We start from the raw sequence: 20,000 nt of genomic DNA on the forward strand, positions 1-20,000 counted from the left end.
TATATATATATACAAAACACACAGATATTCAGAGTATCTTCCTTTATCCTCTCTTACAGAGCACTGCATTCCAGTCTTAAGAAGCTCAGGTGGCATCAGTGAGTTTACCATATAAATGACCTGCCTGTCTGTCAGGAGATAAGATAACAATACTGAAGACTGAAAACTATAATGTGTGTATGTGTGTTTGTGTGCGTGCGTGCCTGCCTGCCTGCCTGCCTGCCTGCATGCGTGTGAGTGTGTGTGTGTGTACACAGGTATGGTTTTGATTGTTTGAGTTTAGTTGGGTATGTGTGTTAACATACAATATTGAGTGTGTGGATGTAGATGTGTGTATATTGGTGTGTGTGTGTGTGTGTGTGTGTGTGTGTGTGTGTTGTTCTAAGCAGGCTTCAATCTATCTGATAATACGATTTTCAGATTCAGAGGTTGCTGAATTCAGTGCTTTTGGCTGTTGGATCATCATGGCTTCTCCTGCTTTGTCTGGTAGCCAGATCTGCTCCTGCTTTAGCCAACTCCACATGCCATACACAATAATGGCAACAGAGTTGGCTGCGGCCGGCACAGAATGACAACCAGGATACTGCCATGTGGCTGCTGTATTGATAGCTGTTTGTTACACAGTAATGTAACACATTTAACTGAATTGAGCTTCCTGCACCTGCTTCTAGACAGAGGATGAAGGAGAGTGCAGTTTAACATGTACAAATAGAGATTTAACCGTGAAGAAATATCTTTGCTTTCGACAGTATACTCAGAGATTGAGGGGCTTTGGTATAACTCTCTTTTTTCCTTTCCCTCTCACTCTCCCTTTGTCTTCACAATAGCAGAATTTGTATATTTAGAAATAAGCAGCCTCCAGCCGATCCTCTTCAAACGTTCCCAAACTGTGGAGAAGAACACACACACATACAAAGACACACACACACACACACTCCATTCCCAAAACACTGCGCTAAACGTCAGCTATAGTATGCTCTCATCTCTCTCTCATTGTGAGAGTGTGTGTGGTAGAGTGTTAGGGGGAGGGCATATACTGTAACCAATACGGCAATTTTGGCAAAAGACAATGTACCCTTACCTTAACCATTCAACTTAAAACGTAACCCAAGGGACAGGGTAAATTTGGACAGGGTGAGCTGATCTTACTTTCAGAACAGAGTTTTCCTGTGGAAGCTTTACATTCTGCAGAGGAATGGGGAAGACTATGGAAGTCATTAAACTGATCCTAGATCTATGCTGCACTGGAGACGACTTCATCCTACTGCCCTGTCTGGACCCGTACCTTCCTTCCCCAACAAAAAGTCCAGGAAGTGGTAGGTGTAGGCCACGCCTACTTTGGTCTCCACCTGCGGGCGTCGGAGGGTGGAATAGATCTTCCCTGGACTCCTCTCCTCCGTCCTCCGCAGTTTAGGCAGCCTACAGCCCATCCTCCTGAGAGAGGGGAGGGGATGGGGGGTGGGGAGGGCGGATGGATAGATTAAAAAAGGGAGAGAGGAAAAGAGAGAATCAGAGAGAGATGGCGAGTGAGAGGGAAAAACATGGTATTACAGTTTCTAAATATAAACACAGTGGTCAAACATAAAAATGTGCTAGGAGATTTATTTCATAATCAGGAACTACGTGCTGACCTTTAACATTCGTACAATCTACCGGGGTTCTCATTTTTCTTTATCTGCAATTACGTTCTGCTTTGAAAGCCTATGGAGTGCCATGGGATTCAGATTTACCCAAACAACCAATGATTTGATGATTTAATTTCTGTTGGCAGGGAAAAGCCGCTACAAAAAAATCTTTCATGCCTAGAGCAATAGCTATTTTAAACTCCTTAAACAAAGGGGGGGACACTGAGGGGTGTCATTAAGGGACATTAAACTGCCTGGACTATGCCCATATCAGTTTAAAGCAATTCTGCACTTATCAATGTACATTTTTTATTATTTTGTTGTATACCAAATACCGGTACATTATAATTTTGCATTAAGTCTGTTTGCTTTACGAAGACAACAATGTTTTTTTTCCTCTGTACAATAAATTATTGTTTTCCCCTTTGGGATATATAAATATAAAAATATATAAAACGTTGACCACAACAAAATGAAAAGAAAATGTGTTAAAGCACTTAATCGTACCTCTGAAGTGTAAGCCAGAACTATGGGGGGATAATGTGTCACCACACACACACACACACACACACACACACACACACACACACACACACACACACACACACACACACACACACGGTATAAACAATACAGGAACATGAATGTGTCAAGAAATTACCCGCATGGTCGGCTCGGATACAGGCACCCGCAAATCAAATAGGGGTGATTGGGAGCGACATGTTTGATCAGAATGAATTAAAGCAGAAATGAGACTCTGATTTCCTGCCCTGTCAACTGTGACAGCATTACATTAGAGGAGAGAAGAGGAGAAGAGCATAGCAGAGAGGAGAGGAAGTGAATGGTCAAATTGAGTGGAGGAGCTGGGTGGAGAGGAGCAGAGGAGGAGCTGGGTGGAGAGGAGCAGAGGAGGAGCTGGGTGGAGAGGAGCAGAGGAGGAGCTGGGTGGAGAGGAGGAGAGGAGGAGCTGGATGGAGAGGAGCAGAGGAGGAGCTGGGTGGAGAGGAGCAGAGGAGGAGCTGGATGGAGAGGAGCAGAGGAGGAGCTGGGTGGAGAGGAGCAGAGGAGGAGCTGGGTGGAGAGGAGGAGCTGGGTGGAGTGGGGCAGAGGAGGAGCTGGATGGAGAGGAGCAGAGGAGGAGCTGGATGGAGAGGACCAGAGGAGGAGCTGGATGGAGAGGAGCAGAGGAGGAGCTGGATGGAGAGGAGCAGAGGAGGAGCTGGGTAGAGAGGAGCAGAGAGAAGGGTCAGAGAGGAGCCATGGAGAGAAGAGGAGAGTCAGAGAATAGAAGAGCAGAGGAGAGGAGAGGAGAGGGGAGAAGAGAAGAGGAAGATCAGAGAGGAGCAGGGGAGAGGAAAGAGGGTCAGAGAGGAGCAGAGGAAAGGAGCAGAGGGGCTGAGAGGAGGGTGAGACAGGAGCAGCGGAGAGGAGAGGAGCGTCGGAGAGGAGCAATGGAGAAGAAGAGGGTCAGAGAGGAGCAGAGGAGAGGAGAGGAGCGTCGGAGAGGAGCGTCGGAGAGGAGAGGAGAGGAGGTTGAGGGAGGAGCAGAGGAGAGGAGAGGAGTGGAGGGTCAGAGATGAGCAGAGGGGAGGAGAAGATGTTCAGAGAGGAGCAGAAGGGATAAGAGGAGGAGAGGACAGTCACAGAGGAGCAGAGCAGAGGAGAGGAGAGGAGAGGAGGGTGAGGGAGGAGCAGAGCTGATAGCTCTTGATCAGCTGGGCGGGAACAGAGCATCGTCAGGCTAATCCGTTGTGACAGCATTGCTGCCCTCAAACTATCTCCGTGGTTACGGTTAATATCCCCGTCAGCCATGGTTGGTTAGAGTCGCACAAGCAGACATGGAGAGGTGTGTGTGTGTTTGTGTGCGGTTAGGTGCAATGAGACCTCTGAGTGTGTTGTGTGTGAGAAGGGTGTGTACATGTGTGTACTAGGGAAGGTCTAAATCTGTATGTGTTTATAGAGCATGGAGAATGACACTAACTCCCGTTAGGCCTAGCGCACGGACATTAACTCAGCTAACGAGTTGACGGACTGCTTGAAGTCAGGGATTACAACGAATACACTTCACTATAGTGTGCGTGTGTGCGCGCATGTGTGTCTACGTGTGTGTGTGTGTGTGTGTGTGTGTGTTTAAGCCTTGGGAATATGCTTGTCAAAAGGTTACACATGAATACATTCCTATAAGTCATTGTCTGATCCCAGACAGTTCACTCTCCTTTTCTAAACTTTACTAAGGACAGTTAATTCAGAGCCATTATCTTTTCAATGTTAAGTGCTCTTCCATAAGGGGAACGTATCGGCTGAAGGAAAACGAGCATGAGAGAGAGAATGAGAGAAAGGAGAGAGAGGGGGGTATAACGAGGCCAAGAGCACCAGACATCCTCCCCCTTCACTCTCCAGCCAACAAGCATCATCGCACAGAAACAACAGACAAAATATTGCCATGGGAACTAGCTCCCTGAGAGAGCAGTACTGTCTGATATTCACTGCCCATCTTTCTTTTTTTTGCCTCTCTCCATCCTCTGATTCATCCCTTTTTCTTTCTGTTGATCAATCTCTCTCAATCACTCTCTCTCTCTGGCTCTTCTTTGCTATAACCCTCTCTCTTTCTCCATATCCTTATTATATTAACCTTTATAATCATCGTCTTTTCTCCTCTCCGCCTTCATTCACTCTCATTTCCTTCTCTTCCTCTCTATATGTTAACCTCTCTCTCTCTCTGACAGTAGCTGCGCCGTCTGCTCCTGGTTTATTGTGCACTACCAGCAGCAGCAGTCCCCTGATGAGAATGCTATTCCTATAAACTGTTACCACATTCTTCACTAAGCCTGTAAAAGTGGCCTTCCGGTATTACAGTAGAGTGCACAGATGAACTCCACCCATACTCTCCCCGAGGCCTGCATTAAACACTCCTTTGGTTGTCTCTTACTGCAGGGGGAGATCATTAGGCTTGGGCTAAAAGGTAAGGAATGTTTTGAAGAGAGAATCCCTTTGGCAGCTTGTGTGTGTGTGTGTGTGTGTGTGTGTGTGGTTTAGGGAGCTGGGATTGTATGATAATAACGATGATGAGGATGATGCTGATGATGATGATGCGGTCACAATGCCATTGTCGTTGTCTGCTCAAGGCAACCTTGATTGGGAGTTAGTTTACTCTTTGGCCTTGTCTTCGTCATGACTACCACCACCAGTTAGGATTCTACTCCATACGGATCTTGAATCTCCCTTTAACCAACTGGGGTGTTGGTAAAAGGCTTAACTGTGAGTTTTCTTTGTTGAGGTTTTAGGAACTACCAAGGCTACTATACATTCTCTCCCTCTATGTCTCTCTCTCGCTCTCTCTCTCTCTCTCTCTCTCTCTCTCTCTCTCTCTCTCTCTCTCTCTCTCTCTCTCACACACACACACACACACACACACACACATAGCTAAAAAGACCAGCAGACAAGACAGACAGCACAACTACCATTAATTCATTAATTGAGAAAAGATATATGAAGAGGGAGACGGAGACTGAGAGAGAGAGAGAGAGAGAGAGAGAGAGAGAGAGAGAGAGACAGAGACAGAATTGGGGGGGTGGTATCTCATTAGAGAGGCTCTTGTAACGGAGCGTTTTGAAATGACAGCGCAACCAAGCGCGGATTACACGCGAGGATAATCCGTCTGCGCTCTGCCACTGCTCCGCTCCTCTCGCGCTCTTCAGGGGGACGCGTGCGTGCGGAGCAGCGCCATTCATCCGCCGCTCAGGGAGAGCGCGAGATGGGCACGCGGATGAGAAGATTCGCGCTAAATATAGAGGGGAATGACAGAGAACGAAAGAAAAGAGAGAGGATGAGAGAAAAAACATGCGCGGAAGGGTGTCAAGGCACTTAAAGGGAGGTGTGATCCCCGAAGAAATAAAAGTAACCTAAAAGCGTGTATAATAAGGCTTGGATAGCCTAAGAAAAAAACAAAACAGTTTGACATTGATGAATTGCCTAAACACATTGTCATCCAACCCATTTCATTGTGAGTAGCCTACTTTCAAAAAAGGTAGGCATTGTGTAGCAGCTGTACGCTATAGGCTATGTATTTTCAATTGTCAAATGTATCAAATCTGATTTTAAAAACAAATGCATATATTCTAACAACAATAGCTATAATTCGTCATGATTAAAATAAATAACCAAAACTAATTTCATGAGTTGATGGAACAGCAGAGCGGTGTCTCCGTGCGTCTCCCTTTTTCCTGCACGCTCACGTGGAGCGGGGCTGGTGATGCCTTTTACAACGACGGCAGTTTAGTGAACGGAAAAATATAGGCTCCATGACATGTCCACTCCGCACCAAGTCATTGTCTCGCACATATTTCTCAATTCATTGCTCCCTGTCACGAATATGGGGTGTTAGAATAGCCTAGCCTATAACCGCAATCTATGGCAGACCTCACAATAATACACAGAGTAGGCTGCCATGGAAGAACATTGGTCGGGTACCGCTCTGACCCAAACTTCTGTGCTCTTGACCCGTAGCCTGTGTCCATGAGCACCCCTCAACCCCCCCCCCCCCCCCCCCTTTCCCCAACAACTATCGACTCATCTTTAGCAACAAACATAAGGACTCTGTATATCGTATATATCCTTTTTTTCACAAGAACATTTAGGAAAACTGCTAAACGTAGCATAGGACTCCTACCGTTAGTTGTCGGTCGAGATCACCCGCGCTGTGAAGTCTGTCGGCTCAGGACGCACAGGAAAGCAGTGGGACAGGAGAGCTCATGTAGTCTCCAACTGGATCAAACACACCAGAATTTCTTGAATAAAGTGTCGTTTTTAAGGTGTTTCCCTGTGAGCCCCTCAGTCTCCTGCCCTCTGTGAGATCAACCTGAACAAGAAGGCACAGTGGCAGTCACGCTACACTGCGTTTAAGGTCATCCTGCCCCGGGAACGGGAATGCTGAACCCTCCCTCTGACGACTGCACCGTATACTGTATTTCTCCAGCAGCCCGGTGCGCGTGATAACAACTCTCACTCCTTCGTCTCCTTCCCCGATCCCTCCCTCTCCCCCGGTCTCTGTGAAAGCATCAGGGCGCGCGGGCTGACCTCATCCTCCCCCTTTCCACGTTTTCCGAGCAGCCACTACAGTTCTAGAGGGTTGACTATAAGGAAGCGTGGAGAGGCCAGCTATAAAACACAGATCGATAAGGAGTTTGGCACAGGGATGCAGTTAGAGAACAAAAAGCCAGCCACTTAATAGTTTGTTAGGTCAAATCTAGTCATAGACACAGGCAGAGACGGAAAAGGTCTATGGTCCTGTAGGCTATATGGCTATGATAAGATATATTTTAGGCCTAATTAATCATCACCTATCAAAAGTATGTAGGTTAACCGTGGAGGTTATTGATGTCGTCAGTTCAGTGTGTGTTAGGTATTTGTTGTTTAATGTGTAGGCCTTTGCGTGGTAGCAAAGTTAGTGTTAGAGGTCACTAGTTAATGTGTTTGAAGTGGTGAGGTTGCCTGGGTTCCTGTTAGTATGTTAGGGGGGTCGCAGCTGTAAATTCATATTTCATAAGGAGCGATCCAGACTTATTTATAATTCAGGGCCGTCTGTCTGTGAGGGGGGCCCGACCACCCCAGGAGCAGCAGTCACACCATCAGCCTGTGACAAAATCAAAATGTTCTGTGACCAACCGATAACGGTCTGTTACCATGGCAAACACCTTCACCTGACCAGAACGAACCACCTCTAGCGCCGACAGACGTCCCCGTGGAAGACTGGCACAAGTGTGACCAAACCATCACTGCATGACCAAATGCAAGGATCTTTAGACCATACTCTGGGCGTTGACCAAATCATCGTGGAAAGCATCCAACATCAACACAGCATAAAAACAGCTGCAAGACTTGTTTAGCTTGAGCTTTTAAATCATGGCTATACTGAACAGAACTTAAGGAATGTTTAGTTACCCACATTCAGGATGGTATGGTACCCTCTGAAAAAGGTCAACAAATGGCTGGGAATAAAATACGGGAGTGTGGCAACTTGATTCTATTTTATTATTTTTTTTAAACAAAAGAAATCCAAACCACACATTGTCAACATTAACATTTCAACAATAACAGTGTAACAAAAAAAAAGTGATATGCCAAGACTTTGAGAATCAGATTAATATGATCAGATTTAATCAGTATCAAATCAGAATCAACACCTACCACTGGGAGCACGCAAGAGAAAAATGACATACGATAGAAAGTAAAATAACCCTGAACTCCATGACCAAGTAAAACTATGTGCATCTAGGTCACATTTAGAAGAAGTTGTCAAGAGAATTCCTTGTCTGCATCAATCTTGGCCAAATGCTTGGCAGTCACATACAAGAAATCAACCCCAGAGCCAGTTAAGAATCTGATGTAAATTGACTAGAGTCACACCACATGTCCTTCTGCTCCTTTAAATGCACCCATTCTCCTGGAGGGCTTAAGCTTTTTAACCGTGAACAAAAAGATGGGATTTAGTGCATTGACTTGAATAACCATCAGAAATTAAATACAAATTACACCACCTCTAAAACATTAGTAAGACAAATTGTAAAACAATTTTAGTGAACAAATAGTGCAACAAGAAACAAATCAATAAAGTGAACTTTTAAAGTGAACTTCAAACTGTGTCGAACAAACTGTTGTGATGAAACATGCATTGCTTTGGTTATGTCCTTAATTTCAGAGCGAATTAAATCCGACCCTGTTGGTTGGGCTGCATAAAAAAGTTTATCAACACCTTCAGGGAAATTGATGCAATGATTTTCCTTGAGCGTACTGCAAGAGCTAGAACCGGATTCTTACAGTAAAAGGATTCATACATTTGGAACAGCACTGAGATGGATTATTAGTGCACAAATTCTAAATACACTATACAATCTCTCCAATCAATCAATCCCTAAACAAAAAAGCAGGCACTTGACTTGGGCTGGAATTCAGTGAAATTCAGAAAATTAAAAAAAGGTGACAAATAGCTTATTCAGACAGTTACCTGCCCTGTGGACACCTAATTAATTCAGCAAGAGTGCCCCAAAATAATGTGATCATATTGTGCCCAAGTCTGCCCTTACTAGATACACCAGTTTCTTAACCAGGAGAGCAAGGGAATGAATACATCTATTTATGTTATTCAACATTTGCTGTAATACAGTCTATGTACAGAGAGCCTGGCAAAGGCCTAAACCCAAACAAACCAACATTAAAATAACAAATAATAAAATAAAATATAAATATGCACAAGCGAGCTTAAAAGTCTCTTCTCTTTTTTTTGGTTTGGGACAATCAAAAACGAACAAAAAAACAAAAATCACAAATAAGGTGAAAAAAAAAAAAACTGAAGCTACAGGTTGTCTTCTCTTCCGCTGTGACATTAGTTGTGGTTGAGGGTGGTTTAAAAGCGGTTCACTGCCAGGACAGCGGTCAATGCTAACCATCACCGAGCAAGGGTCAAAGAGACCACGGCCGTCAAGTGCAGGTGAAAGTGTTCAGCCGCAGCAGTAGGCGTGTTAAAATGGTCTCGGAGCAAAGGGATGGGAGGAGAGAAAGACAGCATCCTGGGAATGTTTCTTCAAAAGGCAGCGTTGCTTCTCCCTCTCCCAACGTCAGGATGCCACATGGATGTCTCCATGGAGACTCACGTGAGCGACTCCTGTTGAGGACAGAAAAGACAAGCGCCCAGAGTCAATAAGAGACCAGGCAACGCTAAACGCTAGCCTTGGGTACTTCTTCATTGGGCCTAGCGGAAAGGTGGGGCTGCTAAGATGAGGTGTTGGAGAATCACATGCAACACATTCTACAACTGATAACATGGGTGACCGTGGATGAGCAGTGTAGTGAGGAGGATCTTAATGTAAATGTTTTTTTTTTATGGAATATGGTGTAACCAAGTCAACAAGTCCTGACCAGTTCTAAACCATATGGTTCTCTCCTGGGAGGAGCCAGGACAGAGAAAAAGTGAAGGAGACGGGAGGGAGGGGACAGAGAGAGCAGAGGACAGGAGAGTGAAGAGATTCCAGTGGAGATGAGACAGTGTGGGTAAAGGTGAAGTGTGCTTGCCTGGTGAAACTGGAGAGGTCAGTGGGCTGTGGACTACAGCAGAGTCAGCAGAGTCTGGACTCCACAGTCCACAAAGTTCTGGAAACGGGGCATCACATCACAAAATGAGCCGGCTGAAACAACCACAGTAAACCTTAACACACATGACCGGCTGCAGAAACACTCACACACATCACTTTTTCATACATTTAAACTGACACAATCATGAGTCAATAACACCAGCAAAACCATCTGTTATGCATCATTGTCTTTGGTCTTGTCCCTGCCAGCCTTGCTTGTAGAAGAGGTGATATTTTTTACTACGGTCAACAAACAAACTAAACAAACAATCAATCCCTATACAGGCACTCTTCAGCACGCAATATTTTCTTGACCCAACATTGTCATCTAGTGGCTGTTTACAGAAAACTGTTACAAACATGAACTTAAGAAGGCAAAGCTTTTCATATTATGTGAACTGAATTGGGAACGCCAAAACGTTCCAAATACAGCAATTCTGAGGAAGTGACGTCAGTCCCACCTGATTGACAAGCCGTGTCCTCTGTTCCCCGGTCCAGTGAGGCGAGGCGTACTACGGTAGACAGGGAAGGAGGTCAAAGGTCAGGAAACTGCTTAGCACTGCATGCTCACCATGGGGAGCATGGCTGGAGGGATTGGTGGGGTTTTTTCCCCCTTCTATACCTGAGAATACATCTAAAGCCTGTGAAGGGATGCAAGAGAGACTAGAGTATGTACCTGGTATGCATAGGCGGTCTGTGAGTAGCTTATGGGCATCTGTGGGATCATGACTCCTGGAAGGCTGGGGTATGAGTAAGGCTGAGGAGAAGAAAAACAAATCATTGTGTATTAAACCAATTCAAAGTCATTTGGACTTTGCATTAAACTGGAGCAGGCAGTTTGAGCACTGCATGCATTTATAAGGTCTCAAGCAGGGCAAAAAAAATAACATAAAATTTAAAATTAATTTAAAAACAACCCCCCCCCCCCCCCGGCAATTAATGGGGGGTTACCTGGATGTAGGGGTTTCCCCCATTGAGTACAGGTGAGGGCTGAGCCACACCCCCTCCCATAGGGGAACAGCAGGTGCAATAGATGTATTGGGAGGGGCTCATCCATGGGGGTGGACCAATCAGGTGAGACTGCATGGAACCTGGATGAGGCACACAGGTTACCAATCAAGTGTCTTTGTGAGCCCCCAAACAAACATCTCAAGTAGCCACAACTAACTTAATGAATACTCACGTGAGCTCCGTTCCTTCATGATGGCTGGACCCAGCTTGAGTTTCCTCCCTTTAAAACTGATCTGTTGCTACAAAACAGATGGACACAGAAAACCTGGTTAACCTTGGCATCGAAATGAGGCTAGTCTCTTTAGACAGACTGAGGGCGCTCCACACGCCAGAGTCTGTCACAGCTTGTTAAATGGCTACTGAGCAGTCAGAAGTGGGTGGGCTGTTGATGTTCAAATGAAATAACTGACGCATTACCAGCGAGCACGTTTTGAAATGAAAAACTTCAAGCCGGCATACCTCCAGGGTTACTGACTCAAGGAAACTGTCGGAAATAGGGCGAGACGGCAATACATTGATGAAGGCCACATATTTCTGAAATAAACACACTGGTCCTGTATGAAAATACAGCCTCTTAATGTATTTTGCCCCCTGATGCTAACAAGCTACTCTGTTACTCGTATAGAAGTGCCTGTACACTGTATCTGGTAGCAAGAATCGCATCTTTTCAGTGCGTGAAGGTCGAACACTTACAATGTAGCAGCTACCTTCAAATTTGTCTCAAATCAGATTAATTTTCATTTACCTTCAGGCCAGTAACGGCAGACACCGATGCTCAGTATCGGAGCAACTCAAAAAACGAACGAGTTGCTATGGAAGTAGCGCAATGGGCCAAGTTCTGGGATTTTCAACAAGGTACCCAGATACGCCATCTCACCCCATCTCCATTGCTAACTTCTAACTAGATAGCTTCCATAAACAACTATGAGGAAAATTAAAAAAGAATACTGTGGAGTAGGAGGGGTTTAACTTTGGGGGTGAGGGAGGAGCTTCCTCAGGCTCAACAGAATTTCGTCCAGTGCTTCGAATAATGTTTTGGGTCTCACTCACAGAATGCCAGTATAAGTATAACAGGAGTTGTGTTGCATATACAGTGGCTGTGAGAAGAGGCTAGAGGGGCTAAAGGTTTGAATCCAACACGCTCAGACTTAGGTGACAAACTTTAGGTAATTTCAAAGATCTATTAATAGAAGCCATATCAACTTACTTCAACGATTGTCTGGATGTCGACGTCTCCACTGAAGTAAACAAATCCATACCTTCACAAAAAGATAGATAAACATTCCAGCATGAAGACAGGTCTGTTGATTCCAGTGATCTTGACAAAAGCATGCCAATAAGAGTTGGCTGGCACTCACCCTTTACAGATACCCCCACGGTAAGTGATGATTTTCACTTCCTTCACCACACCAAATCTGGCAAAGAAGTCCCGGATTTCGTTTTCATCCACCTAAAGTTTAGATGAGCAAAATACAGTTTCTGAACAAAATTTGTTTTTGGGACTAGAAATGAGACTGAAACTCTCCATGACAGCACACAAGTAAAATATAGGCTATTGTAGCAAGATAAAATATAATACAGTAGCTAAGTCATAGAAGATTCCTCTTATGATGACCCACTGACCTTCATGTCAATTCCCCCAACAAAAAGCGTGTTAGGTGTCATTTTACCCTCAGGTAAAATGTAACCGTTTGCCAGCTTCAACGACGGTGACGGTGATGTCTGATATCCATTCTTTTGTTTCTGAATATCCTTGAAAATATAAAGTGCAGAAAACATTCTATGGTCAGCTGGCCTTGCCCTTGCACCAGATTTACCTGACTGCACCATGTGCATTCTCTCTGCACTAAAAGTTAGGTAACTATGAATGGTAGAAATATTGGTCACACTTTATATTAAATTGCCCCTACACCTGAGTAGTTACTCTAGCAGTCTAGAGTAATTTATTTGTAATTGCAGAGAAATGGCATTGAGCAGACTGTTCCTTATTCCACTTGTGTATGCTATGTACTATGTAACCGGTTAATACAAAGGGGTCATCCAAAACTTATTTGAGCAAACTGTGTGTTACAAGTGCCGTCGCTTCCAATGAACTAGTTCTCTATTAAGTTGCAATTTTGGCAATACGTTCGTACAAAAATAGCCAGATTTACCAGCACAAAAAAGCCTAAGCATTACTTCCTTGCAGCATACTCCCTCTGGAGGACAGTTTTACTCAAGCAAGACAAACACTGCTGACAATATCCTGATTGCTAGAGTTAACGCTGGTATTATCATCCAAGAACAGGGTGAAGATAACGTTACAAGTCAATGATATTGGCTATTATTGTTATGATACCAAAAAAGCTGTTGGCGATCTTGGCATTCTATGCCTGGCATTGTAGCAGGACATCATTGACCTAACGCACGAGGTCACTACTAGTATAGCTAGCTAGAGGTTTGCTCACACTGTGCTGCTGACTAACTTAGCTAGCAACATTTGCTAGAAACGTGGTCGTTTAGCGGGCAAATTTCAACGATCAGCAAAGCAAAGAAAGGGCCTGATCATATCGCCAACTAGTTAACTTGAACTAACATCTCCATTTCTCAAAGCATTTCAACTGACAAAATTCCTTACCAGAAGATTGGCAGCGAAAAAAAAGCTTGTTGTTTGCAAAACAAGCTCATTTAGGAAGCTGTTAGCAAAATTAGACGACTTGTTAATTCGTTTAAACCACTTTTAATCATGGCATACTCAGATACTGTAAGTGGCAGAATACTCACCATTTCTAAAACCGTTAAAACTGAATAAATTATTATACACACTACCGCGCAATTCTCTTCCCCCGCTTGAAATGAAACCGTTCGTTAACAACTATCCTACCAACCAAGTGAAGAACAGGTTGAACCGAAAACGTCAAATTAAGCGCCACGCCCAATGCACTTGCTTCACCCTAATTGGGATACTCCAAGAGGAAATAAGGGGTGTTTTTTATTTCGATGTAACTTTATTGATGACGAATATTTATGAATATTATGATTATGATTATTATGATTATTATGATTAGGATTATTATCATCATTATTGTTGTTATAGGTGTGTCTATTTAACAAATAATGTAAATGTTTGAAAAAATGTGAGGCTCTACCACGCCCTGTCCCAAATTTGGATCATTCTGTTGTAAGACACAAATTACCAGCTATCATCAAAACATACGGTACTTGTACCAGTACAATGTATGGATGTATGGAATGTCAAATAAGAAATATGTTATCACGCTCAGAAAATAGGTAGAATAGCTTTATTGATTAGTGTCCTAGAGAGCTTCCAATAGTACAAACTTTCTATGTTTGTCCCCAGACAGCTTCGTTGTCATGGTGTTCTTTGATTATGATACAATCACTTTACGTCATTATGACGTCAAGTGGTCAGGATCAAGATTTAGTCGTCAGTTGCGGTCAATTTAAACATTACAGTGTTTGTCCTACAGTGTACACTATTGATACTAGTTGCATACTATTAGCTTATTGGTGTCTTATTTAGTGATTTTTCTTTGCAATGGATGAAAGCCCACATGCTTCACTTCAGTGTCTTACTGTAGACACTCTCTCTGAGGAAATGTCTCAACTTGTCCAGGAGGTGAGTGACCTCACTGGGCTCTCGGTGAGCCAAGTCCTGGCCTCCTCAACTACCTTGAACAGACCAAGGCCTTCTGTTGACCAATTACTGGCATCTGTAACCTCCCTGAACGCGCCACCTCTGCCCAGAGTGGCCTGGGATACCCATGATAAGGAGGCTGAGGACCCTGAGATCTCAAGCCAGTCCTTCTCTGTGGACATATCCTGGCCCTTCGCCGTCTACCCTCGATGTGAGGAGCTGATCCGCCAGGAAAGAATGCCTGTGTTGGAGATGTACCCCACCAGCCTTATGGTGAGGAAGGTATCCAAGAACAGGGCCAGATGTTCCCTGTCAGTGGGGTCAGGCTGCTCGGAGCAGACCCTGCCCAGTATCCAGAAAGAGGAGGAGACTCATGTGTTCTCCCTCATTGGGCAAGTTGTCCCAGAGAAGACTGCCATGGAAATGGCTGTGGTGGAAGACATGGCTAGTAACACCAAAGAGAAGACCTCCCTCTGGAGGAGGCTGAGAAGTTTCTGCAGTCTGTGCAACTTCAGATAAGAAGACCAAGGTGGTGGAGGAGTGTAAGAAGGTGAAATAGTCACTCTACTCATCAAGTCACTGATGTTAAGATACTGTGTATCATGTCTCTCTTTTATAATCTCTCTTCCCTTCTTCTATAGTCTCTGTTCCTTTTACAGGAGGAGGAGGAGGAGGAAGAGGAGGAGGAGGAGACACATGGATGCTGTTCCCCTTACATGGATTTCATTAAATTGCTTAAGAGATGATGTTCTTATTCTTCTTCAAAATGTTCCTAATAAAAAGCATAAACATTTAGACCCACAGTTTCAGTGTTCAGTGTTTAGCGTTCACAGCTGTCATAATATATACTGTAATATTGAATTTCGCAGCTTCACAAGTCGATGGCCACTAGAAGTCACTGTTTAACCACTGATGAACATGGTGTTGTTGGTTTTGTGTGTGTGTGTGTGTGTGTGTGTGTGTGTGTGTGTGTGTGTGTGTGTGTGTGTGTGTGTGTGTGCGTGTGCGTGTGTGTGTGAGAGAGAGAGAGAGAGAGAGTATGAATGAGAGAGTCTCGGTATATTGCCAGCCAGAAACACATATGTAAATGATTTTTGATTATGTAGTCATTTTGAGTTCACATCACAGAAACTTTGTCTACCCATCCAACTTCCCGTTCATGCAGCCAAGATTGCAAGATCAATGAATAGTGATCTACTGTTATTTACTGTTAATATCAAATAGTGAATATGTTTTATTATTAACCCCAGTTTATTACTACCCCCAAAGTTCTAGGTTCCATGTATTAGGTTACCTTACTAAGTAACAAGCTTCAAACCACTAACCCTTCACAGTCCTACCTGCACAATTCCCCCCTATTACCCCCCCCCCCCCCCTGTTCCCTCCAATCTGCCCTTGTTCACTCCCCTTCACAAATCTGATAAGCCTGGGATTGTAAGGCTCAGCTCCACCACATTTGCTTATACCTACCCAGTCCTATCAGATCTGTGAAGGGGAGTGAACATGGCAGATTGGAGGGAACAACTTTCTGGAATGAAACGCAGCCCTTGTTTCTCCTCCCACTGTTATTAGCTTACCATGATAGATGGTTGACCTCGAAAGGTCAAATCAGCCATTCTGATAGTTCCCGAGATATCTCCTTCCCCTAGAAACATCACCAGGATTGTTATCATTAGCCCATCAATCTTGAAGCAGAGTTGCCAAATCAGAGAAAATTTGTGAAATCGCACAGGGATATCAAACAATTCTGTGCATTGATTATTGATTTGATTGAGGAATATGACATTTTGTGTGATGAATTTGAAATGAGGCATTTGCTTGCACTTGAGTAGACAAGATGTTTCTAAACACTTCAGATGCGTCAGCAGTTACAATCATCAACAAAGAAAAGTGAGCCAGTTTTAGTGGCAGCTATACATGTCCAAACCCAACACCCCATGTTTCACAGATGAGGTAGTATGCTGTAAATCTTGGGCAGATCCTTTTTTCTCCAAAGGTTCTTCTTGCAATCACTTTGATACATAATAATATTAATCTTATCTGTCCACAAGACCTTTTTCCAGACCTCAGCAGGCTTTTTATGTACTTTTTTTTTTTAGCAAACTGTAACCGTGTTCCTGATCTGTGGCACAGTCGGTTGTAGTAATTGTTTGATTTCAAATCTAAACTTTTGGAGTGTCGAGCCAAAAGAAGAGAAAATGCTTCACTGTCCCATTACTTACGCAGGGCACTTCAATAAACAATGAAGGACGACTGAAAGGAAAACATATTGTTTGCATTTTGGGTTCCAGTTTTTTTAAGACAAGTCTCAATAGTGCAGAGCACTGCACAGTTTGTGAAGAAGGGCATATAGGAAATAGCTTACAAGTCATTGTGTTGCCACACAACCAAGGTTGGTAGAATTTGTTTTCAGCATGGTGGGGAGCTCTACATTCACCAACATGTACAGCAATGAGGCAAGATAATACATACAGAAATATAACAGTGTACTATATATGCACACATGTGGCTTAATCTATTTTGTTATTCATATATATATACAGACAATATCTTCCAATAACTTACAGTCTGTAAATGCAATAAAGGGGATGGACAACAACATAGATAAACAATCATTGATCCAATACAGTTCTAGCAAGTCCCAAGGCAAGGTGGTGACAGTCTATTCTCTCCCTTGGTTCCTTGCATGCCCTGCAGAGTGTAACAAATTGCCACAGGAATAGATTGATTTTACTTTGTTATGAAGGAATTCGATTTCTGTAAACAAACAGATATTCATTTTATTTGGCATTTAAGAACAGCAAAAAGGCCCTGGGAACCTTCAGTAAATGCGTAGATCTTGATAAACGCAACATGCATACCTTTCTCTTCATATGTATGTCTATCATGCATTTGCCTCATCATTTAGTAAGGAAGCACTGAATGTCTATTAGGTTTCCATATAGAAAGATTGCTGTTACAACATTTTCAGTATCACTTCAGTAATCATGGGCTGCCGCTGGCTGTACAATTCAGTGCAATACAGCCCATTGGTACAGTCAGGAGTGTATTTGAAAAGGGGCGTGCATCTATGGGAAACGCAGCTCATTCTGTGCCAATGCATTTGACAAGCATTGTGCAGAATGGGGCGGTGTTGCCATTGGTCATCTATGGCGGCATTGCACACATGAGTTATTTGATTGACAGCGAGTTATTACGTCTGCCAAACAAGCCTACTATGCCTGTCTCTTCGGCAGAGACAGAACAGTATGTACAGAGGAATGAAACATGCGTGCCTATCTGATATAACCTGCATGCGCCTACGTGCTGACTGCTCTGAAGAAGAGAGACCAAAGTGCGCAACAGGTGACGTCTAGCCTACATCAACGTCTTCAGTTGCATGTGATTTGATGTCTATATCCTGGCATGTTGGTAGCGTTAATTATAGTGGTCGAGTTGCAGGATGCAGGGTTCGATCTCGCCTACCCACCAAGGCAGCCAAGCATGATAGGTGTACCAACATCGCTCACCGCACAGCCTGCAGCTGTCAAGCCCGGAGCCTGTTGTTTAGCAGGAACTAAGTAAATAGTCACTACGCATTCGAGGTGTGCCATCCGGTTTGCTGCTTATCTTTTTCACTTACTCTTTTTTAAGCGACATCAACGCACTAGGCAAAGTTTCTCAGCTGTGGCTTTATCCATCGCGCCGCGGAAAGCAGTGTCAATGGAACCATGAAGAGTCATCATGATTCCAACATATTTTTAGGAACACTTTGCGAGGTCATACAGACTACAGTACAGTCTTTTCTCGAGTCAGAGTCGCGTGTGTCCTAGAAAAGCGTCGTGGATAGGATGTTAGTCCGTTCTTTCACGTAGCGAACCACAATCTAGAAACACATCAAATCAAAGTCCGATTCATGGCTCAATTTGGAGAGGAGAACGGCGGGGTGAGTCTACCAATTGCGGGGATGAAACCCGCGCCGGGCAACGGGGTGAGCTTAGAGACGCACCGTGAGGAATCTGTCTCTAACGGAATCTGCGGGATGTCAGATACTGTAAAGAGGGACCACACCGACAACGGCACCGGATCGCTCGTAACTGACAACCCGGTCGTAGCAGGTGATGCACACAATATACCCCGACGGAGCAGCATTATCAAGGTAATTATTTCCTAATCCCATGGCACTGGAGATCCCAAAGTGTGCATATTTTGTGTAGGTCTGCACTGGCACAACTGATCCTATCAAAGCCTTTGATTAGTTGAAGCAGGTGTGCAAGAGCTGGGCTAAACAAAAATGTGCACCCAGGTCTCCAGGCTGACCAATACAAGTTCTGACTGTTCCATACTCAAACATCTTAAACTCCTCAAGAACACACACACACACACACACACACACACACACACACACACACACACACACACACACACCCTGCCTATGATGACTATTGATCTGCTAAGCGGCCTTTTGGCAAAAGGGGAAGCCCTGCCTCACTTTTCCCATAACTCCATCTTCTCCTCTCCTCTCTTGTTCTGCATTGAATGCAAACATTTAATTTCAGAAGCCCTGCTTCCATATTACTTCACCTACATTACTTCACCGTCTCTTTTGAGATGAGTGCAGATGAAGGAAAGAATAGGAGAGAGGAAGCATATTTCAAATAGAGATGCACAATAGGTCCCAGGGGTCAGTTCCATCTCATTGAAATGAAATAGGATCAGATGAAACTCACCCAAATCCCCTCTCAAGCAGGGGAGGCTAATGGAGGTAGAAACCTGGAGGACAGGCTCAGTGTAATGCATGGAATGTAATGATGAATTTGCTTTTTTTTTCTATATAAACAGAGGGGAAGACAGATGAGATGGAGGTACAGCAGGGGAAGTGGCAGACATAGAGTGCAAACTCCCTCCTGTAGGGGAATGGCCTCTAGTCAGGAGTAGCCAGCACTAACCACTAGACCAACCTCTAGCTCTGAAGTGCTTCAAGCAAAACCCTTTTAGGTTTGGGACCAAAATCATGCTCTTGAATGGCAGGCTTGCCCCAAATGTTGCCCCAAATGCCTGTTCCTTATGAGAAGGATAGGCCCGAGAATCCTTCTGGGTTTTTTTTATCAGTGTTTTTTTTATTGATCTCTTGTTGTTGCCTGTTTTTGGTTGCTGCTGCTCCCTGCAGAGGAATGAGTGTTGGACTCTGTTGATCATCTATTCGCTCAAAGAGCTTGGCAGGCCAGGAAGTTGGCCAATTTCCTCACAATCCATGTTGCAATATTGCTTTGAGTCACAAGCAGTTGGAGATGACGCCGCACATTCTCTCCTCTCCATATCTCTCCTTCTCTTTCTCTCATTCCCCCTCTCCATTTCTCCCACTGTCTCCAGATATATAGAAATATACTCGCTCCATGTCACGCTTCAGGAAGGTTTTTGTGGCGTCTAAAATAAGTGGGACGGACCCATGCTGGGATGTAAGTGGCGTTAAATGAGCTCCCTGTGAGGGTGGTGCTCGACACGCTGGCCTGAAACGTATCGCTACGTTTGATGTGGTAGTAATAGCTACAATACAATATGGCATCTTCAAAAGGCAGTGAAGCGTGTTGAACAGCACAGTGCAGACCTAAAGGTACCTGC

General features: G+C 44.2%; 3 protein-coding genes across 3 annotated transcripts in view; 1 reads left to right on the forward strand and 2 right to left on the reverse strand.

Annotated features, from left to right (window-relative positions):
* Positions 1-1,430, reverse strand: part of rftn1a (raftlin, lipid raft linker 1a) — a gene marked incomplete at both ends in the record, with an annotated part of 13,016 nt that extends 11,586 nt beyond the window's left edge. The window contains one exon of the mRNA XM_083681219.1: positions 1,286-1,430. Coding sequence (XP_083537345.1) covers positions 1,286-1,430 — 145 coding nt within the window. The remainder of the gene's footprint in view (positions 1-1,285) is intronic.
* An 8,295-nt stretch (positions 1,431-9,725) lies between these two features.
* dazl (deleted in azoospermia-like) lies at positions 9,726-12,541 on the reverse strand (the record flags this gene model as incomplete). The annotated part of the gene is made up of 8 exons (XM_083681220.1): positions 9,726-9,770; positions 10,213-10,263; positions 10,428-10,508; positions 10,703-10,842; positions 10,935-11,001; positions 11,970-12,021; positions 12,121-12,212; positions 12,386-12,541. 8 exons carry the CDS (start codon positions 12,539-12,541, stop codon positions 9,726-9,728), a joined length of 684 nt encoding a protein of 227 aa, XP_083537346.1.
* Positions 12,542-17,751: 5,210 nt separating this feature from the next.
* The window catches only part of LOC310812207 (inactive phospholipase C-like protein 2), a 21,140-nt gene continuing 18,891 nt past the window's right edge, over positions 17,752-20,000 (forward strand). The window contains exon 1 of the mRNA XM_083680634.1: positions 17,752-18,537. Within this exon, the coding sequence (XP_083536760.1) occupies positions 18,295-18,537 (243 nt within the window). The 5' untranslated portion in view covers positions 17,752-18,294. The remainder of the gene's footprint in view (positions 18,538-20,000) is intronic.

Source organism: Argentina silus (genome assembly GCF_951799395.1).
Source record: "Argentina silus genome assembly, chromosome: 11".
Classification (NCBI taxonomy): domain Eukaryota; kingdom Metazoa; phylum Chordata; class Actinopteri; order Argentiniformes; family Argentinidae; genus Argentina; species Argentina silus.